This window comes from Curcuma longa, chromosome 17, assembly GCF_044706935.1.
Source record: "Curcuma longa cultivar G26 ecotype Majalengka, Jawa Barat chromosome 17, ITB_CL_G26_1.1, whole genome shotgun sequence".
Classification (NCBI taxonomy): Eukaryota; Viridiplantae; Streptophyta; class Magnoliopsida; order Zingiberales; family Zingiberaceae; genus Curcuma; species Curcuma longa.
Window position 1 is genome coordinate 3,180,494 of NC_133877.1, and position 27,953 is coordinate 3,208,446.

Below are 27,953 nucleotides of genomic sequence, written 5' to 3' on the forward strand. Positions count from 1 at the left end.
ATAAAATAAAATAAAAAGATTTTCAAAAACATAACCAATGGATGAGAGGAAATCTAGATTGGACATCTTGAATGGAAGAGTCCAAACTGAATTGAGAGATTGGGCCTGTTCTAGAAATTGAAAATTAGGAAATCCTAAGATCCAACAGTCAAAGGCAATGATTTTGGAGAAAGTTGATGCATCTCACCTGTTTACCACAACAGTTTATCATAGGAAGTGGTAAGGGATAATTGCTGAGCATGCGTTCCTGTGTGCCCTGAGATGGATTGAAGCATAAAAGAGGATACGTAATACTCAAGAACGCATAGTAATCTACAGATGAACAAGAGTGCACTTACGATTTCACCTAATTAGGAAACTTGTATAAATACAATTTCACACTGGAAATTATACAAACTGAATTTTACAAAAAAAAAAAAAAAGAATAGAAAAACCTACATGCTGCATAAGCTACAACTTGGTTGAAAGCCACGGCTTGGCTCTCAGAATCTCATATACCTGAACTGGAAACCAATCATGTAATAGGGGGAGAATATGAGCAAGCTGCAGTCATGTTATACACCGGTCGGTGTTTCTCCTTATAGAATGCAATTTCCAGATGCACATAAATATTGATGAGAGATACCTGCTCAAACGACTGAGATTATGATAGGTTGTTCAACAATTTCTCAAATCTCTGAGCAACGGTACGGTGATTGCTGCTTCTGTAGACATTGATCAAGGACTCCAATCCCGCCAATAAAATAGTTCTGTTTGTTACGGAGGAGAGAAATGCATCTTCCTCATTGTGAGTAGAAGAAGACCCCTTTGATGATGGCAGATCACAAGTTGCTGAAGGTGAAGTCAGTCCTTTGAACCATTCTTCTAGAAGAGGAGCTTTCTGCAATAATCATAAAATGAAATGTTGTCAGTATAATTTAATCCAAAAAGATCTGAAAAATTGCTGGTATACTATAGTCCAAAATTTGGTATTGCCAAGAAAGGAAAAAAAGTAACAGGACCATTTCCATAAAAAAAAATGGATTAGACCAAGGTAAGTATCCATATTGCATAAGATGGATTTGACATGCAATTGCAAAACAAAAATACACAGGATGATTTGGATCTATAGGATAGCTGATGAGAGGAATTTTATTTGAAAGGAATTATTCCTAAAGAACCCTTCTTCAATCTCATGGCAAGGTCTGACAAAGCAGTCGGAACACTGAGCAGTCTGGCAGGCTGTCCAAGGCAGTGAGGCAGATGATCTGAGTAGGCAGAGCAGCAGGGCAGGACAAGCAGTCCTTCCATTATTTCTAATCCTTAATTCGAAATGCCTCTCAACAATGCTTGTGCAATAAATTTAGTCAAAACCTTATCGATTAAGCTACATCCAAAGTTCAACTTCTAAAATACAAATTTAAACTGAGCCATGAAAAGACATGAAAGTATGTTAATTTCTTGGTCCTAAATAGGGGCAGCAAAAGTACCTGATGGTCGAGTTTCTGCAAATAAACAACCAGTACAAGTCAAGTCAGGTACTCTATTATGCTTACTTCTCAAGTGTAAGTTTGGATTTGTTCAAAACTAAGGGTGCTCGTGGGTACCTGGGATACCAGCATATTTTTCAGGTTATGAAAGGTCCAAGGACTGCAGTTATCCAGGACATTAGACAATTATCTTTGTGGTCCACATCAAGAAGTACTAAGGGACAAAATAGCTATCTCCAAATCTTCAGGAGATGGCAAGAATATGTGTTGAAAATTGAGGATCAAGGACAGCAACACAGCCAGCCCACTTGAGCAATTTTGCATTCACCCAATAATTGTGATGATGATTGACAACTTTATTCATAATTTTGTGACAAATCCTATTGAAGAGCAAATAGGTGGTCTTTCTGGCAATATTAAACAAAAGTTTTACCTTTGGTTTGCTTACTAATGAGAACCTAGATACCAACATATCACATTTAAGTATGACAATATTAGACATGACCTGACCAACCTGACCTGAACAAAACAACCATTAACAGAGATAAAAAGTGAAAGTAACATAACAAGGCCTAATATATAAATGGATTATCACGAAATGACCCATTTTGAAAATAATTTTATTTTTTAAAATATATTTTTTATAGTATATAAATTTAGCTTCTAAAATTATTTTTTAAAAAATATAATTATTTCAATATTTTCTCAGTATCCATGGATTCAAGCACTCATTTATCATTTAAAAAGATTATTTAACTGATTCAGGTAGAGGATATTTAAACTAATTCAGGTAGCAGATATTTAATCAGATATGAGTTCTGGTAATACCCAAAAAAAAGTACGTACTCTACCTGTTATTGCCCGTAATCCCAAAAGCTAAGTTCAAAATAGGAATTGCTAACATCTGAATCATAATAACGCTCAGAAACAATCTATCATGTTATATGTGGCATGTGTGTTAAGGATTTTAATTGAGATTGAATAGTTATTTATTTGCTTAAGAACAACATCAGCAGATATGCAGAGAACCTTATGTAAGAGAATTGAGGTGAAATTTCCCAAAAAAAAAAATAAATAAAAGATCAGCATAATGAAAAAGGACATCATCACAACCTTAAAGAGGAAATCTCCCAATGCCTGGTCATCACTGGGTGAAACAAAGCCCAGCACGTGCAAAGTTGTCAAAGTCATCTGGAAAGACAGATTGTTCAACAAAATATATGCTTACGAGGTAATAAACAGGAGTATAATTTCAATATTAATGTAGTACAAATACTAACCTGCTTTGCAAGATTGTCTTTGTATTTGAAATTTGACGGTGTGGAGGAAGTATCTAAAACAAGTGATTCACGTACATGCTCTATACTCTGTACGACATCCGAAAATGAGCTCCCATAAGCTTCACAGTAAACAGACAAGGTGGAAAACTGTTAAGGACTATTCTTTTTATGCAGTTAGCTAATATAAATAATTTGAATCTTTCAGCACTGCATCAAATGAGAAGTAATAACTGGATGAAATATAATGATGGCAGCTACTGATTAAGGGAAGCTGAAAAATCTGATAACATGGTTAGCCTTCTGTGAGATACAAGCAAGAGTGGAACTGTAGAAATAACTTCTCTTTGTTTAATGTCTATCTGCCTAGATTCCACATCAGGAGCCTGTGCAGGGTGAGTCCACTCCAGACAGATAGTTCAGGCAGGGTTGGCAGGTCAAGCGGGCAGCAGGCTGAGCAAGCCATCCATATGGTGCAGCCTAAGTGAGATAAATGCACATACTGCTGGCTGCAGTCTGGATACTAATGTTTTAATGAAAATTAAAACAACAAAATAGGAAACATGAGATAGAATTGTTCACTAACCAAGCCTTGAGGTTGGAACAGCTAAAGCAACAGCTGCATGAATCCTAATCTTAAAGTTGGTAGAGTCACGGAGGAGCAATAGAAGAATACTGTAAACAGTAGGTGCCCTGCAAACACAAGTCAATGTTCAAATATTAGAATTTAAACTCTCAAAAACGACTATAGATATATAAACCAAGAAGAAAGAACATGACTCCATAATAATTTCTAAAATTTTCAAAAGAATGTGTAAAATCAGAACTAAGCTGGCAAATTATATAATTTTTTTGTAAAGTTGATGATAAGCTAATGAAAAGCAGAGACAATGCTTGTTAAACTAAACTAGAATATTACAAAGACAAATTGTTGACACCATACCAAGACATTTGGTGCAATTTTATGGTCTCATTCATGAATAAGTTGCTCAAAGCATGACAAACATTCCATTGAACCTGAAACACCAAACAGTCAAAGGTAATAGAAGTTTAAAAAATAAATTAGTCATGTATTTATTTGCACAAAAGATTAAGTTTGTGAATGTTTTTGGATTTCATAAGAATCTGTAATGCCCTATCCTTCTCTAAACATTTGACCAACAAAATATTACTCAAAATTTGCCAGGAGTCAACAAAACCAAAAATAGCATTTTTTTGAGGACAGAATTTAGTAGATTAAACTGATGAGAAAGTAGACATATAGAAGAAATAACTTCACGTTCCCAGTAGTCACACAAGAAACAAGGATGTATACCAATTTTGAGGACAGAATTTAGTCAATTAAACTGATGACAAAGTATCCATGTAGAAGAAATACCTTCACGTTCCCAGTAGTCACACAAGAAACAAATGCTTGCACCATTTTCTCAAGCCAGAAATGATTTCCATTAAAATTTAGCGTAGAAGAACTGCTAATAGAGAGATCTAGTCAAAACTTATATGTGTAGTATAACATGGGAAAGGCCAAAGCCCTAGCTTGAACTTCTAGAAAACAAGTAGTACCTCTTTAACTTTTCAGCTGCTGAGTAGGAAGGCAAACTGATGAATCTTGATAGGTTCCCGAGAGCCCTCACAGCATTTGATTTTATCTATAAATACGAATGAGGGAAAGCAAAATGAGTAGATAGAGACATTAAAGCAGCTATTGGAGTTAATAAAGTAATAAGTGAAGTCATCATGACTAACAGAAGTCACAAGCAATGTGTTTGCTTGTGATAATCTGACCTTATCGCTGTCCTTCGTTAACCGTAAAGCACTTTCAACTAGAAGAGAGATAGAATCACGATGTGTTATTTCATCTGCATTTGAGAATTTGTGGATAAATATGACATGCAGTTTGAAATCCTGAAAACTTGTGTGGCACCTAAACTAACCTTCACAGATAACTGAAATCAATTCAGTTTCTCTGTGGCGAAGTGCATCACATATATTTGCCACAGCCCATGAGGCTGTAATCCGAACCTTAAGCAAAAGATATGTAACAAGACTTAGCCATTTTAAACTAAAATATGGAATGACTGGGCTGGTCATGTTGAAGACCTCCTCCCATGACACAGAAATATAATCTTGGAAACCCAGATAAGCCAGTTAGCTATAACATAAAATTGATGAAGTTAGGTACCGATGATTGAGGATCATGTGAGTTATAATCAGCTGCGCGAATAAATTCATTAATCACCTTTGATCTGGAAAAGCATTCCAAAGGTATGACAGTATTAGATTTAGATTTTAGACCATTAATTTATAAATACTGAAATCTGAGACACGAGATTGCATGAAAGACATACCGAGAAACTATGCATGAGAAACATGTTAGAACACCAATAGCTCGACATGCAGCTAATCTGACAGATGGAACTGCATCACTCAGTGCTGCAGTAACCTATGGAGTATTTGCACTTGTCACTTACCAAAATCAATTTTGATTTTTTTCTTTTTTTATATTGAAAATTGTAAAACATCTTAAGCTAATATTCTCTCTTACAGCTGAAGAAATAACAAATTCTTGCTTTCCTTTAGTGAGGGACGAGAAAACACTGGACGTCATCCCGGCAAAGCATGTAAGCGATGCTGCCCTCACCTGGACAAGTTCAAACACAAAACTAAGGTAAGCATTGAAAATGCATTTTGGCAATCCAAGGGCATACAATTATGCATTAAACAAGACTACCTCACTAATTCTAATTGCAACCCGAATATCATAATGCAACACAAGGAAGTATGAATTGTAAAATACTCATTTTGAAGTTTAATCAGATCACTATTAACTAACACCATGTTATTGGCAAATTAGACAGTATGATTTTTTCCCCTTGGGTTGAGGGGAGGAAAGACTAAACACTAAAGTTGGGTTTCACATGCTATACATGAGAAAAAAATTTCAGTGATCCATCCCTAGGAAATATGAGACCTATAAAGTTCAGGCCTTTCTTCTGGTATCAAGTTCATAAAGTTCATCACCTCTGCCCCACATACAAAGAAGGAGAAAAACATGGTCACTAGTCACTAGATCCCAAACAAAAATGGTTTGGAGTTTGTGCAAGAAGCAAAACAAAGGCGACATTATCAAAGCAAGTTGGTTGTTACATATCTGTTTTTGTTGTGGCTTCAGCTAAAAGAAAGATCAAAAATTTTGTTACCTGTGAAAAGCAATCTAGAAGACAATGTTCTCAATAAAACTAAATTATGTAAAACTACAGTAAACATTCTTTCCAATTTCAATAAAGCTTAAACAGAAAATCAAGTAAAAAATTTGTTAATGTTCGCAGGGAATGCTGGCTGATTCGATTATCTTAACTACCAACAACTGTGCTACTTAGTAATTTTCAAACATGCAAATATTTTGTCACTGACAATCTGTTTAGCAAACCAAAGCACAACATGTAGAAAGTATGTGCGTGCATATTAGCAGTGATATAAGCACTATCAACAGGTAGCAGCTAGGAGTCAGCAAGAGTGTAATTCAGTCAAATACACTTTCATTAGCCATCTAAGTTTTAGCTAACAATAGAAAAGAAAAATGGGCATGTATAACATGGGTTACTTGATTACAGAAAGGTTACTCATTAAGTAAACCATAACTTACCATGGGAGAGGCATGTGGCAGAGACTTGGGTAAGTGATTAGAAATCACTTCATTCCAGTGGTCAATCCCATCAGAGGTACTGACGCCCTTGGAGATATCAAGGTCATCAAGTTCAAAAGAAGGTGCGGACGAAATCTTCTTGCTTCTGGTGGAACTGGAGATGCGTTGGATATCAAGCAGTCTAAGATCTTGAAAATCATCTACTCCTTTGAACCCAGAAACTGCCCGAAGGCACTCATCAAGGACCTAAGCACAACCTTAAACATTTGAATGATTAAAACAGAGAAAGAATGATCAAAGCCTAAATTAGCATTTGTCATCCTTAGTACAGAAATCTAACATAGCAAAATATAATCGCTACATGAACATTGAAGGGATTTATCATATTTGTTTCAAACACATGGAATGACAATATAGCTAATTGTAAATTAGTCTCATAGACAAAGAACAAACCATGATTGGTTGAATGCATGAGCAATCCTAGAAATGTATTTACATCAAACTGTTGGTAGTATGTGAAGGTTCCAAAAAAATGACTGTTTACAGTCCATATACTGTGAGGTGAGTCATGCACATTAAGTTTCCTAATATAAGGCTTTTTTAGGCAGATGAAAGTCATGGAGTAATTGTAACATTGGTTTATTATGACGAACCTCCCTGTAAATAAAATAAAAAAAAAAAATGCAGCCCGGTGCACGAACCTCCCTGTAAATATTTTAATTAATACACTATTAGAAGATATGATTAAAGGGAAAAGGACACAATAACAGCATCCTAATTTTCACCATAATTCAAGTGAGATAAAATCAATGCCTTTGCCTTTACTGTAGCATTGCATTGTTGATCCTTACCACTGACTCTTCCCTGAACACAGATCACAGATCGACATTTAGAGAAAGCTATTCATTCCTTGGCATTGTGGTGAAAGTGTGGACAAGGAAAAATCATAGTTCTTTTACTTAGATGCAGTTGTAGAATTGCAAGGATGATTTGGATAAAAAAGAGTTGCTAACCTTAATTGCAGCCATTAGACATTTTTCTGTTGTTGCACTGGCAGTTTTGCTAAATTCTTCCTTGCAAGAACTGGTACAAATTTCAGAGTCAGAATCACAATGACCTACCAGCAATAGTTCACTAACAGTAACAGAAACGTGTCCCCATATTCTAGTTGCTATTCTTGGATAGTTGTGTGATGCTGCTCTCAAAATCTGTAAAATTTTGCCAAAATGAAACATGTTTGGTTGTATATAAAGATCTATCATTCAGAAACATGAAGTTAATGTACATTTCATCAATTTATCCAGCCCTTTATCCACATTTTTGCATTTTTATTTCTTCAACAAAAAAAATAAAAAAGTGATGCCAGATACTAATTGACACAAATAGGAAAACATACTGTGATTCATCAAGAATTTTGTAACTTTGCTTTGCAACAACAAATCAAGACATCAAACATATGATTTTTCAAGAAAAAGGATTTATTGAAGATCCTTTCTACTTTTTGTCTCAATAGTTTGCCCAACTTTCCTGCAGTATGCTTACTACACCATATATATCGTAATTTGTTCATCCAAATCAGTTTTTCACTCAATTACATCTTTGAAATAGTATTAAGTTTCTTGGATGATAGCTTGTTGTTCATTCAAATAAGCTTTTCACTCAATATATCCTGTTTGTAGAAAGAAGCCTTAACCTTTGAAATGATATCAAGCAAGTTTCTTGGATGATAGCTGAAGATCTAGGCAATCCAGTGGGTTCTTATGGTGCATTTAGGTAAGGTGTGGGAAGTCTGGGCAGTCCAAACATATCAGGCGAGCAGTTCAGGCAAGCATCTGGGCTCCAAGCAATTTGGGCAGGCCAGTCAAGCAATATGGGCAGACTGGACAATTTGGGCAGGTACGACATTCTGGGCAAGTTGGGCAGTTGAGGGAAGGCAGGTATTCCAAACATAGGGAAGTCTAGGTGAGGTGGGCAGGCTGGTCAATCCATCCTTCTGGCGCAATTGGTTCACAAGAATAGCTATTCAACCATATGAATTTAGACAGAATAATAATTACTGTATTTGATCAGAAAAATTAATTGAAATACTGATTTTTATGGAATTGTTGTTCTATTATATTTCTACTCCATTTCATTTTTTAAAGAATACATATTCGTAGCGGGCCAGATGGTCTGAGGGGATAAAGCAGGCCTAGAATATTAATGTCTATCAAGTCAATATGCTGAATAAGTTAAGCTGTTAAGTGACCAAGGGAACCCAATAGATCAGACAAGCTGAGTCAAGTTAAAAGGTCAAGGTAGACTAGACAATCTGAACTGGGGGAGGACACCAAGCGAGGCAAATATCTGAGGCAGACCTAGTTGAGTAGGTCAGATAGTCACGTAGTGAAGGTGGATCAGGTGGTCAAGGCAGTGAAGGAGCAGGTAGTTTATTGTAGTGAAGGGGGATCAGGTGGTCAGGGCAACAAGCATAGGTCGGGAAGAGGCAATCAAGCACGTTGAGCAATCAAAGGTGGGCAAGATGAGTCAAGCAGTAGTTTGAGTTGGCAGGGAAACAATTAGAGGACAGATGAGCAGCAATTCAAGCAAGTTGAACTGTACAAGGGTTTAGTGCAGTCAAGCTGTGTTATCCATCCTTCTTTCACACGGTTTCAGCTACCTTGAAGCCAAGATAGGACCAAACGCTTCCACAAACCAGTAAAAATAGGACTAGAGATGTAACCCTGGTTCATTCTACTGAATAAGTAGAATCCTAGGAACATATAATAATTCCATGGTGCTATGTATTCTCTCAATAGTAATGTGCTTGCTCAAGACTCATGAATTCAATTGAGAATGACCTAGCAAATCATCATTTACAAAGTCTTCACAGTGAATTACTTTAACAATTTAAAGGCCGCCAGCAGAAAACTAGGAGGCTAGAATAGACTTATCCAACATCCAGGCAAGATAACATTCTACATTTAGCATGCTTTGTCAAACAATAACTAATTAAGTTGTTGATACACCACAATATTATGACGAAGATGTATAGATAGAAGAAAACTATCATTTGATGATGTATTAGTCAGTAGTTTATCACAATTTGTCAAGGAAAAGCCACCCTGGAAAATAGTAACCTCCAGATAACAATGAAATTAGTATTAAAGCTACCTGAAGAGCCTCATAAATAACACTTGGATGATTTTTGCTCTCTGATAAGTGGAATAAAAAGCAAAACATGGATGACTCTGGTTGGTTATTGGAAAAACCTGAACGAATTTTAAAAAAAATCAGAATGCATTGTTACACATTTGTACCACACACCATCAAACTTATAACTTTTTATGAAAAATAAAGGAGGAAAGAACCAGCCCAATATAAATAAGCAGATATGTACTCTCTAAGAATCAGAAAGGAACTACTATAGGCTAACATAGCACAGAAATTAAACATGCATGTGGACCGCAAAGAAAATACTGGCTTCCATAACTTAAACACCAAGCAAAATCTGAAGTGATCAAGATTCATTGTCATATACTACACTTTCTGCACTAGAAAAATATAAACATCTATATGGATCCAGCAAAGAATGTAACAGGAATTGTATTTCTATACAAATCTGACTAACTGGCATTAATCTATAGTTCAAAAGACAAATGTAATGTAAGAAGCTAATGCTAGAAAAAACAAGAGAAGGCATATGAAGAAGAAATGGAAAAAAATAGTGGAAAATCTCAATTGACTTCTAAGAAAATAGTTCAGTCAAAACAAAAGCTAACCTTGTGAGATATCTTCCTCAAGAAATTTTAAGACATGGAATGAGGGAGGTGATCTGGAAAAACACACTGCCAAGCAAGCAAGACCATTGACCTGTAAAAGAACCAACACTGTGAAATAGCAACTATTTTACATAGAAAAACCAAACCAAGGTATACCAGAAGATCGATGTTTGAACTCTTAGACAAAGGGATTGCCTTCACTTTTGAGTGTAGAGATCCAATTAAAGTTGGCAGCAAGTTACTGGGCATGCGTTCATAGCTATCAAATGGTTGGGAAAAAATCAAAATAAGGAGGTAAGTTAACATTCAAATAAGAAGGAAGTCTTAAAGCACAGTTTTTTTCAGTAAAATAAGGGAAGTTGCAAATGTAAAAGCCACAGCAAAGCATGAGATTTTTGCATGCCTCGCCCAATGTGGAGTGATGCCGAGCTCAGTGAAGGATGCAAAGCTCAATATGAGTGATGAAAAGATATGTGATATGGTGTCGAAAAATCAATGATATGATAACAAGAAAATTTGCCTTATATACATGTACAGTAGACACTTAATCAAATTATTAGTAAATCAATCTCAAAAGAGATTCATTAACCATGCCATAGGTCATTAACTTGCATGCTATTAAGTTCAAGAAATGATCACCAAGAAATGAATTTAATCTCATATTTCCAAGTTTCAGATATTAATCGCCTCAAAGTTATTGTGATAAGAAAATCCAAAATATTTGTGTAGTGAAATATTTGGTTAAAACAAAGGGGCCTTACCATTAAGTGACAACACCAAAGGTAGATATAAGGTTATTAGCAACAATAACAAATTAAGCTAGTATCATTTTTAATTTGAGATTTTTATGCAGCTTAATGAGAGCAATTTTCAAATCTTTAAGGCTGATTTCTTATGAAAGGCAGAGTGTGATTCCTAAACAAATTTTGTAGGTTAAACAGTAAAAGTTAAACAAGAATATGAAAATATGAAAATTCTGTATCAGTATATTATGTTAAGAGGATAATGAGTGTAGTCGAATTGAAGAGTCAAGAGAGGAATGCGCAAATTATAAACCCATATAGTATTATTATATATCGATAGAAGTCACACTAATATGGTACTTTCCCAGGTTAGAACCAAGACCATTACGAAATTAGCAATTTAGAACCTTGGAAAATAGACTGTTTGATATATTCAATGCACAGCCATAGATCTAATTCTAAGGAAAGAATACTAAAGCATGTAGAGGCTGAATAAGCAGAGAAAGAATCCTACGGGGTTGCAGATATCAAAAGCAAGATAACTTTAAGTGATGAAGCCAGAAGCCCATTGTGAGTTTCATGTTGCAGAAGATACAATAGACCTGCAGCATAAACATCAATAAAATGTCAGTATGTACTTGTGTTGATAAAACAATTATGATCAACCTATGAGTCATTTTTTTTCTTGAAATAGCACGAGGGGAAAAAAATACAGGGTTATGTTAAAGATGGCAGCATATCAACAGTGATGGCACAAGCTATAATGCTTCAGCTATCTGTATCAGAATTTTTTATGCCACTAAGCTCAAAGCAATGCAATAGTGTAATGATTAGCTGTCTAATTCTGTAAAAAAAACTCCCATTTCTTAGTCCCTCTAATTTTTTATTTGATATAGTATACATGTATCTTTTTGTTATGATTGTATATCTTACAAGTTTTTTTAAATGCCATTTAGTGAGCAGTACTCAAACCAATCTCACTTATTATCATTAAGAAAATTAATCCAAAAAATTAAAAAACAATACTGGGCCAAATTGTATGAAATTGTACTTTGTCCTCAACAACATTTAATTGTCAAAGTGTGTTTCACAATAATTCAGATGGGATTAGAATATTGTTATGGGTGAATAACCAGACATATTTTAGGTGAAAAATAAATTAAGCACATTCAGAAAATAACCATCATCTTGGCATACCGTGGTGCTATATTACTACTGGCAACCAAGAGTTAAAAAAAAAAAAAGGAATGAGTCTAAGCCACCTGTATGGAACTGCATTAGCTTTTGGCCAAGTGAGCTTGACAGCGTCGTAAAAGATCCACGTTTTGAAGATTCATTATATTCGGCAACTTGTGATAAAGTTAATGAATGCCCATCCAACATGCTAGCCAAAGTAGAAGCTGATTCCATACGTACCTGTGAAGAGAAACAGACTAATAAAGTTTGAATGAATATACAGTAGGGCATATTGAGAGAATCCACGTTATATAGAAAGGTGTCAAGAAAAGCTAAATCTTCCCTGATAAATTGTGGGCAAAAAAATGCAGCGAAAAAAGGGGAAACCAATATGATAGTGCAGTCAAGTGGAGTAATAAAATGTTGTTTGCAGAGTCTTGAAATGAATCTGTAACCAATTGAAGACGATATTTGTTCAAAATAGTACCTTAATAATGGGATCAAAGAGCAAAGATGCCATGAGATTTGCTTCATACTTCCTATACAAGACATATGCAAGATGTAAATAATGGCCAAAATAAGTAAATGGTATGATTCCTGAATCAGAAAGTATATTAAAAATAAACCTTGGCTGCAGCACGTCATTTTCAGGTAAAAGCAAGGTCCAAAGAGATGTAAGTGACTTTGGATCAGCATGACAAAGATCCTTACAACAGAGATATATAAGTCAACCAATGAGATTTAACAAGCACTTCATAAAAGCAACTAATCATTTATAAATAGAATCATAGCACCAAACTTGTTGGAACCTAATCATTAAAAGAAAACTAGTGCAGCCTAATCAGCATGATAGCAGCAAGCTCTGTAACCAATATATTCATTGGTATAATTTTCAACTCATAATGAATGTATGATTCTTTTGTGAATGCCTTTTCAATAAAGGAGGGTGATTATACCTCATAGTCGAATAATCTGCAGAATGATTGCCACCTGGCCATCATCATATGCAATATATGACCGATATCAAGCTCCCAGAACCAACAAGCCAACAAAGATGCAAGCGCAAGTGGAAAGGAGAGGACGGGAGAAGATAGCAACCAGTGAGGACAGGACGGTGAGGGCTAGAGAGGACGCACAACTGCTGAGGACGAGACGGGACACACAAGCTGACAAAGACACAAAGTTAGCGCCACAAGGATTGGGAGAAGACGGGCATCATAGGGTTTGAGTTGAAGACTAGAGAAGAAGGGCATCAGCGAAGGCAAATAGCTAAGATTTTGTCTGCGAAAATGCATTTCTATTGAGGTCCTTACGAGCGAGATTCTCGCAGGGACATTGAGGACATGATCATGAAGTCACAAGTGGAATTATTTAGGTGGGAGGGGGGGGGGGGGGGGGGGGGGGGGGGGGGGGGGGGGGGGGGGGGGTGGGAGAGAGAATTCCACTCATTGCAACCAGATGGATTTTAGCAAATTTGAAGGGAATTGATTTTCTATAGAAAATTTTCCCTTCTGTTTTTTTCTCACAAAGAAACAAAGGAAAATATCTAATTCCCCCATTTTTCCCTACCCACATTTTCCTTCCCTGGCATTTTTTTGCCTTAGGAAACATGCACCTAACATTAAAGTTGAGTATGAGGGGAAAAGTACCTGAATACAAACAAGTGCAGCCAATCTAACTTTGGAGCTTCGATATCGATCTACATGCTTAGCCGAACCATCATTGTCACTATGATCCGAGTCTGATGATGTGAAACCAAAATTTGATGATAAATAATCTGAACATTGAGTGTCTACTGGGTTATTACTGAATCCATCCTTCTTGCGCAAGTGTGGAGGTCTATAAGGACCAGCATCACTTTTTCTGGATTTCCCCAACCCATATTCTAGGCCATTAGAAGTGAGTGACCTTCCCTTCAAATCATTTATCAAAAATGGTAAAGGAGTTCCACTAGCGACGCCATATGAAAGAAACAATTGCAGTGCTGCCACTAGACCTGGGACCTTGGAGGTTCATTAAGAAATTAATCAAAATGTATACATCTATGTTTAATAAAACGATTGATCATAGAGAAATCCATCTACTTACATGTCCTGAAAGAGAGCCTTTTGGCTCCAAAAGGACCATGTGGAGAACATTTAGAAGATTGGTTAAAAGCCTGAAACATTGGATAAGATATCAGAATTTCTTTGCTTCATCACTATGGGAAAAAAGAAATCCCAACTAGAAAAGTACCTTGACATGACAGAGTTTTCCAGTAGCAAATTCTTTGATGTCAAGTAGTCCATCACTTTCCTCAATACCTGTCAAAACATGCCGCGATTAGTAATCAGAAATACATGAATGAAAAATTCAAAAAAGAAATACTCACCTCGATAGTTGATTGCCATAAGTCTATTGGGATAGAAGATACAATTCCAGTGAGAGAATCACACATTATGGAAAGTGCAAGACTTTGTGCATCCCACAGGTTGTTACATATAGGATTTCTACCTAGAGAATCATTGGAAGGACCACGGATTCCATGTGGATGACGTAGGTTAAGTAATTCAGAATGTAAGTATGAAACAGTACAAACAAGAAGCCTGGCTGACTCCATAATCTCCAAATGTGAACTATTCCTTCTGTATGTCTTCATGGAAAGCCTTTAAAAAGACAACAAGAACACAGAGATTGGCAAAGAATCATTGGCTGCATAACTTTTCTGCACTAAAAAAGAGTGTGCGTAAAATAGAATCTGATTTTTTTCATAGATGATTATTTATTCAGAGATTAACAAATAATTGAAATGTTTGCTTAATATATACATTTCCCTAAATATAACTACTGGCATCCCATCATATATCTAGCAGAACTTGATATTTTGAGTGTTGCCTTATTGTCAAATTGCATAATAACTTGTACCATAAGCTAAAAAGCCTCTGTCCACATCAAAAGCCTCTGGTGAACTTCCTGGTAAGCTTCTTGTCATGCGGACTTTGATGCAGTAAGATTAGGAATGTCACAAGGTCAACTTTTGGAGAATCAAAAGGAAAGGTGTAACATATAAAGAGAGTTGGTAGTAGTGTGAAATAGTACAACAGATTATTAGTTTACAAATACATAATTCATTGATAGCAAAAATAGTAGAAACAAGGAGTAATATAATATACCTAAGACTGAGGAAAATAACAACATAAGAATAGCAAAGCTAAATGATCTGATACGTCCTTTCACAATCTAGAACTGAGAATTGGAGAAAGATATTTATGGATTGCTAAAATTAGGCAAAGGAAATATAGAGATTTAGGTAATAGTGGATGCCTAAAAATGAAAATGTCCTTGCTATTGATAGAATAACATTTTTAGCAAATAGATGAAAATGCCTTTTACTAGTGATATAATCTGGCATAAGGTTTAGTAAATAGATGAAATATGTATATATATATATATATATATATATACGTATATATATCCAATGTGGCTGATCCTCAACAGTTAGGATTAACATGGTTAGTCATCAGCATTTCTCTCTAATATGCCCAATAAAATTCTTAACTAGCTCAAATAGACAGAAGAGATAGGCAAAGAAATTAAAGAAATAAGCTAATGGACTAAATAACCATAAACAACTTCAAATAGAAACCAGTTGAATTATTGACAGTATTTTTTATAAGGAAATTCAACAATTGAAAAAAAAAATTGTTTTGAATTTCACATTTTTCACCAACTAGGTACCTAAGTAAATTGCAACCCAACAGTCAAGGTTGTTAGACCAAGTCTGACTAGAAATCCAAACAAAAGGACAAATTAAATAAAATAATTAAGCCCTGTCAAGATTTATCAACTGAATTTATTTGCACTACCTCACGCAGCAATTGCTAGATTGTCACCTCAAATAAAAAGGAAAGGTAAACAAACTAGGATGTCAAAGATTTTCATGAAGCTTTCAAACAAAAAGGCATACAATTACAAATGAAGAAAATTTTCAACATTCCTTTTACTTATCTTTTAGATGGTGCATAAGAGGCACGTACATATTTACTAAGAACTGCACAATTATATGAAGATCAGATAATGCATTCCATCGAACAAGTGAGAACAAAAATGGGCAAGTAAACAAGCATTTATCAAGGACTCAATAGCTATCAAAATTACAAGCCCTACCTGAGAATATCTAAAACCTCAGCCATGACTCTCGTTTTATTAGAACTCTCTGAGCTCTTATTATCAGAATCTCCAAAAGAGTGCTCCAGAACCTTTTGAAGAATTCTCAATATAATAGTCCAAGAAGAGCTGCTGATATCAAGGAAAAGTTTGCAACTAACTTCATGAATCTGCATTAGATATAAACAACATTAGGAGAAGAAAACAAACATGGAGGCAAGGTCAAGTAACTTCATAGGCTATTTACAGAAAAATGTCATCAAAGAGATAAGCGATGGCTACAAAACACAACTTAGATGGTAAATACTTTCCTCAAAGTGGGGGGAAAAGACAGGACCAATAAAGCCTAAAACTATTATCCTTTGAGATAGTGGAAAAAAAAAAAGGTGGGATAAAAGAATGCTAAATCTAAATGCCATCACTTCTCACTCAAAATAATTTTTTAGAAGAAAATTGTAGAAATTGTACTGCCGGCAGATTAGATGAACATAAAAAATATCTTTAATCCCGGTAAAGAAAAAAAACAAGATTTTACTTTCAATTGTCAGAAATAAAATTGTATGATCCTCTTTAACTGTACCTTCAAATTGCTTTCCTTGGAGCATTGTTGCCTCCAATTCGGTAATTCAATTCATTCATGTACCTTTCGAGATACAATAGCAAATCTTTTCAAGTGAAAAAATATTTTTAGGTCCATTTCACCTCCGAAATGATATTTCAGGAGGGTTTCTCCTCTGTGCTTGAGGAAAAAAATGTCAATCTTAAAATTCAACAACCTAGCACCACGATCATTCTCAAAGGTACCAACTGTCTCAGGAACGAAGAACTGAAGCAGAAAAGATTACCAAGTGACACGTCCAGACCAAAACATCATCCGAATCTTGGCACGCCGAGGACTCCGACGCCAGCTCGGCAAGAAGGACCAAATCCGAACTCACCTGGGGGCATTCAAACCTACTCCTTCAGCGAAAAAGAAGTAACTCGAGGACCGAAGGAAGCAACAGAGAACGAGATCGCACCTCGTGTGGGGGCAGATCGTGGGCGGCAGCGACCAGGACGTCGAAAGAGTGGGAGAGCATGAGATCTTGGAGGAGAGCGAGTAGGACTTGGGGGGGAGGAGAAGCCAGGGTCTCGTCACGGAGGGTGAGGAAGGCCGTCCGCCATGAGCGGAGGGCGGAGGAGGACGCCATGACCCGACAGCCGGCGGCCGACTCCGAAACCTTAATGGGTGTTTAAAAGGACACTTTGGAATGACCCGTTGAAGGATCTATCGGGCCATGATTTCAATTTCCGGCCCATTTGAACGCATTTCTTTCCGGCTTGAACCGCATAAAACTAGCTATTTTCAATTTATTCCTCGTTGAACCAATTAAGAAGTTGTTTCATGTGTGTGGAATTTGAGTTCGTCCTTGTTCGGTCCGTAAGTAATTTTAATTTAAAATTTTTATTTTCCAAATAAAAAAGAGTTAATACTTTTTATCAATTATTTAGACGACTGAGCAGTAATCCCAAAAATTATTTCCTAAAGCATAACAGAAGAAAGATTAAAAATGTTGAGGAATGATGATAAATACCAAATGTTAGATTTTCACAAACAAATATAAAATTCGATCTGCACCTGTACCTAATTTTATATTAAAAAAATCCTTACTTACAATTTCAAAAAAGAAAAAGGAGCAAAATTTATAATTTTTAATTAATTGTTTAAAGATGCAAATGCATCAGTTTCTTGCACTTCACTTTAGATAGTATTTAATTGAAGAGGAAGGCGAGTGAAGAGAAGTAGCGATGGAAGTCAAACACAGCAAATGGAAATATTTTACTTGAAGAGAAGGAAAACGAGTGAGATACATTGAAATCCCGTGTCAAAAATAGATCTGATCAGTCAACTCAATTTAATAGGATTCGAATTTAAGTCGGGTTTAAGTTAAATTAAGATTTTTAAATTTAAGTTGGATTTCGAAATGAGAGTTTCAAATTGGATTAAATTTGGATCGGCCTCAAATTGATCCAAATTTAAATTTTAAAAGTTTGTTTAAGTTAAATCTAATTTTATTTTGACAATAAAATAATTTATGTAATTAATGATAAAATATTAAAATAAAAATAAAAATTTATAAAAAATAATAAACAAATTTAGATTATTTGAGTCGATTGAGTTATAGGGGTTTGGGTTTAGAGTTTCAGATTGAATTCGAGTTCAGGACAAATTCAAATTAAAATTTTTTAATAATATTTTTTTATCTGATTTTATTCATCTAAATTGACATCCCACGATCATAGAAGATAAATTGAAAAGCTGCAGTTAACTACGACTAAAAGAGTAAACATTATTTTGACTTTATTGAGATTCGATCTTTGTTCACTTCAACAATTCTGTTCGATTGTAATCAACTTAACTATACCCCTACCAACTAATCAAAACTATAATCAGGACCAACACCCCTATCCCAAAACATATTGTTGAAGTGTCTAATGATTGGCATTTCACCTCTTAACCACCCCAATTAAGAGTCAAATAGAAAAAACTTTCGTGGGATCATTTTCAAAATTAATCGAAGAATTAGAATTATGAATATATATATAAAAAAAAAACTCTCCGTGTTACTCGAACACATTTCACACTTTCAATTAAGCATACCTAACACATACATATATCCCGACAGTTCGATGCAACAAGGAAACCATCGACCCTTACGAAAGAAAAACACAACAATCCAGAACAAACAGCTATCATCTTCCCGAGAACACATCATAATGTATAATCAAAAAAGCAAACCATCTAAAAACACTTCCGATGGACAATCGCAGGACCTGATTCTTCGTATTCCGCTTTCGATATCCACATCTGCAATCAAGCAAAAACACTCATAAAATTTCGGTGAAGATGGCAGGAAAAGAAAACTATGGTAATTTCACGCTTGCTCACCTGTTGGAATGTGCTCAAGAGAAGCCAAGATAGACCCTCCGATCCAAACACTATACTTCCTTTCAGGTGGAGCCACAACCTTGATCTTCATGCTGTTGGGGGCCAATGCAGTGATCTCCTTGTTCATCCTATCCGCTATGCCAGGGAACATCGTCGACCCGCCACTTAGAACAACGTTCCCGTACAAATCTCGCCGTATATCTACATCACACTTCATGATGGACTGATATGTAGTTTCATGAATACCCGCGGATTCCATACCGATGAGCGAAGGCTGGAAGAGCACCTCCGGGCACCGGAAGCGCTCTGCCCCGATGGTGATGACCTGCCCATCAGGCAGTTCATAGGTCTTCTCAACTGCTGAACTTGTCTTAGCATTCTCAAGTTCTTGCTCATAGTCGAGCGCCACGTACGCAAGCTTCTCCTTGATGTCGCGGACAATTTCACGCTCAGCACTGGTTGTGAAGGAGTATCCCCTCTCTGTGAGAATCTTCATGAGGCAATCTGTCAGATCTCTTCCAGCAAGGTCCAGACGTAGGATAGCATGTGGAAGGGCATATCCCTCGTAGATTGGTACTGTATGACTAACACCATCTCCGGAATCCAACACAATACCTGTGGAGAAAAAAATATCACATTTAATTCCCCTAACAACTTGCCCATATTCAAGAAAAACTTCAATATAGATAGAATGCTATTGGAAAAGAACAATGAAAGCTTATGCAAAATATTTCCTATGGAATCGAAAAGCACGATTTGAGTGGATAATCAGTTTAGCCAGACTTCTAGTTTAACGACCTCAGTGGCTGCAGAGAATCTAATATCACGTTCTTGTGAACATAAAACAATGAGGAAAATGGGGCAACGGCACAGTGATACCAATTTGTAGAAAGATAATTGGATGATTACAAACTATATGTGGACTTGTGGAGAAAAATTTGAGAAATTACAATTGACTAAAGAAAATGGACATTTTGTTTCAAGAAAATAGTTGGAAAAGCCACTGATTTGAATTGGATTAAATTATCTCATGCACATAACAAAGAGAATATACATAAAACAATGAGGAATAAATTGGATTTTATCTCATCACAAGAGTGTATAATAAAAATCTCTAATATCCTTTTCCATTCTTTGAGCACGGGTTCCTTGCTGTAAATCTCCTTATGCATTGCATCCTAGTGCTTATGAATAGATTCATGCATAATGTAAGAAGGCACACAAGTATAATATGAAGAAGTTATGCTAAATTGTATATAAGTCATAAAAGAGACATATCTTTATGTCCAAAATGTTGCACCAAGCTCAAGGGCAAAATTACCTGTGGTACGCCCACTAGCATAAAGGGAGAGGACGGCTTGAATAGCAACATACATGGCAGGGACATCGAAAGTTTCAAACATGATTTGTGTCATTTTCTCTCTATTCGCTTTGGGATTAAGAGGGGCCTCAGTAAGAAGAATTGGATGTTCTTCTGGAGCAACACGAAGCTCATTGTAGAAGGTATGATGCCAGATCTTCTCCATGTCATCCCAATTGCTAACAATTCCATGCTCAATTGGGTACTTCAATGTCAAAATACCTCTTTTTGATTGAGCCTCATCTCCTACGTATGCATCTTTCTGCCCCATCCCAACCATTACACCAGTATGACGAGGACGGCCAACGATACTAGGAAAAACAGCCCTAGGAGCATCATCTCCAGCAAAGCCAGCCTATTGAAATGAAAATGACCAAAATCTCTTTTTAGATGATTTTCCATGTGAATGACAGCTATGTATTAGGATGAAAACCATCCTCACCTTCACCATTCCTGTTCCATTATCGCAGACAAGCGGTTGAATGTCCTCAACATCAGCCATTGTTTAGATCAAATCTAGTTATGTGCCCAAGAGAAAATAAAAATTATTAGGCTGAGCATATGATCAAAAATGAATAGGTACTAATGGAAAGAATCAGTTATAGCCATTTAAAATGTGAAGTAATATAAAGATAGTCCTGCAATCTTTCATGAGATAAAACACCCACCTAAATCAAAGTTATAAAAGGCAAAATAATTTGGTCATAGATTTTAACTACATTAGTGTTATCATTAATAATGAAAATGGAAAACTGGGGAAAATATGCAGTGTTATGTATTTAGATGCTTGAGGGAGTGACTACAGGAAACTAGAGCATCTAAATATTCAAGAATCATGAAAGCAAACAACTTTAGGTGAAATATTGGGAGAGAATAAACAAAAATAAGTGGTCAATTCTAGATACCTTTAACAACAAGCATAGCAAAAAACAAAACTCAATGAGTTTAAACACAATGCGAAAAATGCCATATTATTTGTCTTCCTATGTCATCCTACAAATAGAAGCTCGTTTCTCTATTGGACTCTCAAGGATGATCCTTTCCTTAAAATTTTGTTGGCGACGACGAGAGTTTGCTAGTTAATCGCTGAGAAACAACATGCATTCTAAATTAACATTCTCTCCTAGTTACCCCACATGTGACACCGCACTAATGGAAAAGAATATTCTTGGGCCATTGTTCAAGCACTACCATTCATTTCTACAACGCTAAAATGATAATTAATGACTGCCTAGATCAAACAAATACAATATAACATGGACTATAAACAAAAAGATGAAGATAGTAAACAAAAGATCCGCAGAAATGAAAACATTTATCGGCTAAGTATACGTCCTGTTTCTACTGTTAACTGAACTAGATTATTTTCGTGATCACAATTTCAGTGTGTAGCTTAAAAGCCTTAGATCCTTGGTACCAATCCGCAATTTATATTATGCCCATAAGAATTAATCGCCTCTTTCATCACTTACTGAAAACAACAAATAATCACCGGAACAAATAAACAAGCTAAAGCAAAAGATATCCGATAACTGGATAAAAAGAAACAATCGAGGAAGAATGAGGCAAAAGCTCCTCTACCTTGGCGAACGAGGATCTCTATGAGTTACCGGTTAGCAGAGCAAGAGAGGAGCGAGGAGGAGGTGGATGAATGGGGTAGAGAAAAATAGAAATGCAAGGTTTTGCTTAAATAATACTGCAAAGAAAAAACGATTTGTTTTTAGAAAAAAGGAGAAAGAAAAGAACAAATCGAATAGCCCGAGTCGGTGGAAATCGAGATTAGATCCATTGTATCATCGAGACACCAAATAGGAATATAGTGAGAAAAAAAATGTAGGATTACAAAATGTAAAGAACTTAAAACAAACTATTTGGTGTTCGGTATTCGTACCGAACCATAACATCCGAAAGACTAAAAGGAAACAAATCAAAAACATGGGCGTCTTAATTACAATTGTTCTTCCAAATAACACCAATCGCTGTCGTCCACCTCAGTGAACGGTGGGTCCGACTGATAGAAAACCAATAAGAGCTGTCCAAATAGGACGTGGAACGCACATTCCCATCTGGAGAACGGCAACTTTTTGGTTGTCGTTTTAATTACTTTATGCGGGAGGGCGGTGCGACGGCGAAGAAAAGAGGGTGCGGTGCGTTTTTTTCCATACTGCAGCCAAATTCTACATCGGAATATTCAGCGATCACTTTTGTGATTTGGGCTGCAAGTAGCATGTTCTAATTTCTCTACTCCACGTCGACGGAACCGGTAGCCAGTAATTGGAATGCTTTGATGAGCCACGTGGTGATGGTCGATTTGCTACTCGAGTAGACGTTTGAAAGCTTCACAATTTTGCATAACGATTCCGAATTGCAATTTGAAAGCACGCGGTTCTCTCTAGAATGCTCTAGAAACTGACCTCGTTGCTACGGTCCTCATTTTTAAGCAACGGTTGGAATCCGATTCGAATGAGAAGGGAGGAAAGAGAGACGGACGATTCAAGGTCCGCTAGAAGGCGATAGGTCGATGCCGCCGCCTGGCTGATCTCGACGGCAAGCTCTCCTACAACGAAAGGATCGCTCTCCCATCGTCAGAGTAACTCATCCTCACCTGATCTTTGATCCTCCGCTCTTTCTTTTTTTTGATTTCTACTGCGATCTAAATGGATCTCAGACACATTGGATCTCCATTGCTGATACATCAAGCTCTCCTGCTAGCCGAGATCGTTTTTCCAATTCACTCTTCTTTGCCTGGTCAGCAATGTACTATGCATTTTTTTTACTGATTTCTTCTGTGATCCAAAACTGAACTAGATCTTACTAACTATGAATCGCGATCGCTGCATCGACGAGAAGGAATGCCTCAATGAAGTTAGGAAGATCGAGGAATGCCTCGACCTCACGCTCGATTCCAGATTCATCAAACAATCGCAGGTAAAACTTCATTGAAATTTCCTTGCGGTTTCACGATGCATGTCATCTGATGATTGAGCTTCTCATTTCATTTGGTAAGCTAGTTTATGCAATTAACCTCTAATATACCTAGAACATTAATTCGGCAGCATAAATTTCTCATTCGAACCTTCACCACAGCAAGTTTATTATCGATTTTCCGCATGTTGTGCCACATCCGTGATAACAGGGTAATTTGGATGTGCATGGCCTATTTGTGTTTTCGCGCATCAAAAAATCCGGATATCTCGTATTGATGCATAGTTGCATCTTCAGAAAACTCTCTATTTGGTGGAGATGGATCACAATTCTGAACTGTTTTGTAGATCTTCATCCCCAAGTGGATTTCCATTAGTTTGTTCTTTGAAGCTACTGGAGACTAGTAGCCAACTAATAGTACGGTTGATTCATAGGTTGAAACGGGTAAAGGAATAGTAATGGAATGAAATAGATAAGGAAGAATATAAATATTGATTCCTTAATTTAATAAATGAATTGAGTATATGCTCATCTGAAGATTAGGAATAATTTTCATAACGATAAAATATGTTTAGAGAAAATATTTTATCTAACTTTGTTGGGAGTGCGGGCGAGAAAATTTTGTGGTCATGAACAAAAAAATTTACTTTGTATAGCTTGCCCAATTGACACCTGCAAGGCTGAGTCTAATCAATTTACTAGCCTGATTCAACGTCCTCCTAGATTGACGTAGCTAACTTGATTGACTTGACCATCCCAACTAATTTGATAATTGCTCACTCAGTTCAATTGACTTGATTGTTCCAATTGATCTGATTTGTTTGATTGGTTAATTTGATAGGATCAATCAACCTATTCAACTTGATTAGTCCCATTGAGCTAATAGGTTTGCCTCACCAAACTAACTTGCTTGATCAGTTCGATCAACACATCGAACTCACTCAGTTTTGTGTGGTTTCATTGAGCTACGTGGCTTCTATTGTCCAACTGGCCCACTTGTCTTATTTGATCTTGTTGTCTTAATCAATCCATGTGGCTCATTTAGTCTTCTAACCGTAGTCGATTTAGTTGGCCCAGTTCATCTGACTCATTTGATCCTGAGCTTGATTGGTTGGTCGGTCAGGTCTGATCAATATGTTTTGTTTACTTTATTTGATCATATTATATTCTTTAGAAAGCTGAATAGAGTAATATTATTGAATTCATAGAAAATAAAGTAGGGAGTAGCTATCTCTTTGAATCACACTATAAGAATTTAATGTGCTGCGTGAGGTTTTATCAGATTTTTTTTTCTATCCAAAAAAGAAAATAACACCTTCATGAGCATATGCACCATTACCGTCTCATGTACCTCAAGATATCACGGAATAAAAAAGGACACGATCAAAAGGTAGTGCGTCGATTGTGCCTTAAACTTGTGCGCCTACTTCAAAGCTCCAATTAGATCAGGGAGATCAATCATTTAAAAAAGACATGTTAAAATCTGTCAACGCCTATTTTGCATTTGTCTCATCTTTAAAGTGATAGTCGTGCATCAATTTGGTAGGCATCAAACGCCATGGTTAATTGGATATCTACACTTGATTCACTGTGTTATCCAACATAATGAATCAAACAACATGATACCAATCACCCTTTTTGGTAGAATCTAACTAAAAATATAGAATTATTGTGTGTGGTTTCTGAACAACCTACCTTGCTCTTATTTTGTTCTCCAAATTACTAAATATTTGAAAATAATTGCTTAGAAAAAGGGTCATTACATAATCTAACCTCATCCTTTTAGTTCTTCAAAGTGCTTGTAATTTTAAAGATCTATCCTTTGTTATATATGAAACAATTAAATCATTACACGGAATAGTTTTATAGATAATAAAAAAATACCAAAGATCGCGTGCTGCCTAAATTTTGATTCAACATTGGGGTAAGACAACCTGAGGGTGATCAACTGACCGTGACTCTATACCCGTTGAATCACAGTTGATGGCTTAGCATTTGTGGATCTCACTTTTGTTTAGCATGGTAGATTGTTCTTGCATCTCGGTTGTCTCATACTTCCATGTAGTTGAGTGGAAACCAGAAATAGAGAGGGTGTACTTACAATATGTAATGCTGTCTTGGGTTTATATGACCATTATTATTAATTGTGAATTTTAACAGAATAAATATCTTTATTAGGTAATTGAATTTGAAATCTTAGTGATTTCCTGATCATAAAATAGTTTGTTTCCTTCAATAGATAGTGTTACACTATTCAACATAATAATTAATAAACAATACGTACTATAAACTAGCAAAGAGGCTGATTGGCCCGTCCGTGGATTATGTTCTCCATCAGATTCCTTGTAGATGGCTCTTCCATGGATTAGCTATTTGCTGGTATAGTCTCATTGAGCAATGAGATTTTTTTTAAGTGGGTATGTCTAGTTTGCCTTAGCTTCTGGTATTCTAGATTAGAGTTATTAAGCCTAGCTGTCATTTTGTTTGTTTACGAGAATGCAGAATTGTGTTTAAAAAAATAAGATTTCCATGGGATACACAATATATTTTTGTTTTTAAAATTTGTGTAGTCTTCTATATTATTTGATGATATTATGCTGCCGTCTGCACGCAGACAAGTATAGCTGCATTATCGTGTTTGACTCTGTCTTTTCCTTTTTTGGAGGATATGATGGAATGGGACTGAATGTTCAGGTCGGAGCTCTTTGGGCACGGCGCAAAATGTCATCGAAGTCATTTAATTTATTATTATTTTAAAGAAAATTATTTTACGTAAAAGAAGAACGCCTTGCCGATGATGGCTCATGAGCCAAAACGACGGCAGCGAACACAGGGGTAATGTGGGGAAAATGTACGAATAGGCATGTGGGGTGATGGCCGCGAAGTAGGTGAAGGAAGAGAGACGCGGATCGAGGAGGGGAGAACATCTAAATGAGAGGAAGAACGTCGCTGGCCGACCTAGTCCGATTCAACGCAGTCTGTCTGGGTTGGCTAGATATGACCCTTTAAAATGCAGGCTGTGCTTGGACAATGGATGGGATCCGGCAGAGATTTTAATCTGCCTGGAGGCCTGATTCAGCCCCGGTTGGGTCACGCTGTCCCATATAAGAAATGATATGTACAGCAGTGCTTCAGTCAGTTGGCCAGACCGGTCCAGTCCCAATCCATGGCCCAATCGTAGCAGTGCCGTTGAGTCTGGCACGGAATCAGACCGAGCATGGCCCGCATATTAGGCCCAATTTGAATTTAAAATATAAAAACAAAAATCTGATTTTAAAAATAAAAAACGTCTTAAAAGCTACATAAAAATCAATGTGTTTTTAATCAAATATTATATAATTTTTATATTTTTAAATCCTGGCGCTGTGGTGTCGGCATGCTTGACACCACCAGAAATAGTTTGCTAAAGCTATTTTGATTTCAAAATTTAAAGTTCTAAATAAATAAATCCATAATTTATGAAATGTTAATTTGATTCTAAATTAATTTTCGCTGTGTTTTGACAATTTTGGACGCACACACGATCCTAAATACGCATATGATTTAGTTATTTAGAGAATATTTAACGATTATAAAAATAAAATATTAATTTATGATATTATTTTCATTTTTAAAAATTTACTAAATTAATTTCTAAAATGACTATTATTTTATCAATTTGTTAGGGCAACATTAAAAATTTTATAAAGTTCCGTCAATTTTCTGGGAAAAAAACAGCTATAGATTTAGCCTAAATTTATTAAATTAATTTCTAAAAAATTAAAAACAGCTGTTTTCTTAATTCTTTTTTAGAAAAAACAATCATCTGACCGATTTTGATATTTTCAACCGTCCATTTTTTTAAATTATGTTGAAAAACTTTAGCCTAAAAACTATAAATTTATACAGAAATTGTAAAATCCTAAAAAAAAACCAGGAAAACCATCAATTTTAGCCTAATAAAATTAAAAACTTAAATATAAAACAATAAATATTCAATTTTTATACCGTTTAAAGTTAAATATTTTGTTGTTTAGCCCGGCGGCCTGTGAACGTTCTAGACGAAAGGCTGTGCTGCAAAGAGGATAAAAAATTAAAAATAATTCAGATTGGCTGCTAAATTGTTATAATAAACTATTTTTGTCAGTTCTATCAAATTAGCTAAAAATGATTCAAGATATTGAAATTAAATAAATATATTTCACCTACAACTTTAACGAAATATGTTTCGAGTCGGTAGTAAATACGGATCCCAAAAAATGTCGTAAATGGATACCAAATAAAAAGGATTAAAGGCTGCAAGAAATCCTTTTCGCCCAGACAATTGAAGATGCTGTTATGTTTTTTATCGTACGACAACCAACTAAACTAACAGAAACATACAATTGTGAAAACCAGGAAAATTAATGAATTTAAGCGAAATTAATGAATTTAAGCGATACTCAGATGAAAGAATTGAAATGGAGCATTCAGTACAATGAAACCTACTTTCGTTTATATTGGGGAAGACGCAGTAGAACACGTGACCTGGCCTTGCCCGCC

General features: G+C 35.9%; 1 protein-coding gene and 1 pseudogene across 7 annotated transcripts; both read right to left on the minus strand.

The window, feature by feature from the left end:
• Window positions 1-186: 186 nt before the first annotated feature.
• Window positions 187-17,402, minus strand: LOC141811704 (uncharacterized). 7 transcript variants are annotated; one of them, XR_012600191.1, is made up of 29 exons: window positions 17,238-17,402; window positions 17,064-17,156; window positions 16,219-16,388; window positions 14,444-14,717; window positions 14,308-14,375; window positions 14,161-14,230; window positions 13,722-14,075; window positions 12,699-12,778; window positions 12,560-12,611; window positions 12,159-12,312; window positions 11,411-11,498; window positions 10,310-10,412; window positions 10,154-10,244; window positions 9,546-9,643; window positions 7,406-7,600; window positions 6,393-6,638; window positions 5,292-5,387; window positions 5,095-5,189; window positions 4,929-4,992; window positions 4,681-4,768; window positions 4,532-4,605; window positions 4,310-4,395; window positions 4,125-4,218; window positions 3,690-3,763; window positions 3,333-3,439; window positions 2,750-2,868; window positions 2,583-2,660; window positions 439-880; window positions 187-256 (listed from the first exon to the last, which is right to left on the minus strand). XR_012600191.1 is itself a non-coding variant. In XM_074699741.1 (29 exons), exons 1-28 carry the CDS (start codon window positions 17,295-17,297, stop codon window positions 644-646), a joined length of 3,408 nt encoding a protein of 1,135 aa, XP_074555842.1. In that variant the 5' UTR covers window positions 17,298-17,402; the 3' UTR covers window positions 336-503; window positions 626-643. The 7 variants fall into 7 exon arrangements, 6 of the variants coding, with proteins under 6 accessions (XP_074555842.1, XP_074555841.1, XP_074555844.1 ...); XM_074699741.1 differs by lacking the exon at window positions 187-256 and having other exon boundaries at window positions 336-503; window positions 626-880; XM_074699740.1 differs by lacking the exon at window positions 187-256 and having other exon boundaries at window positions 336-543; window positions 626-880.
• A 1,400-nt stretch (window positions 17,403-18,802) lies between these two features.
• LOC141848568 (actin-2-like) lies at window positions 18,803-22,168 on the minus strand (annotated as a pseudogene).
• Between the last annotated feature and the right edge of the window lie 5,785 nt (window positions 22,169-27,953).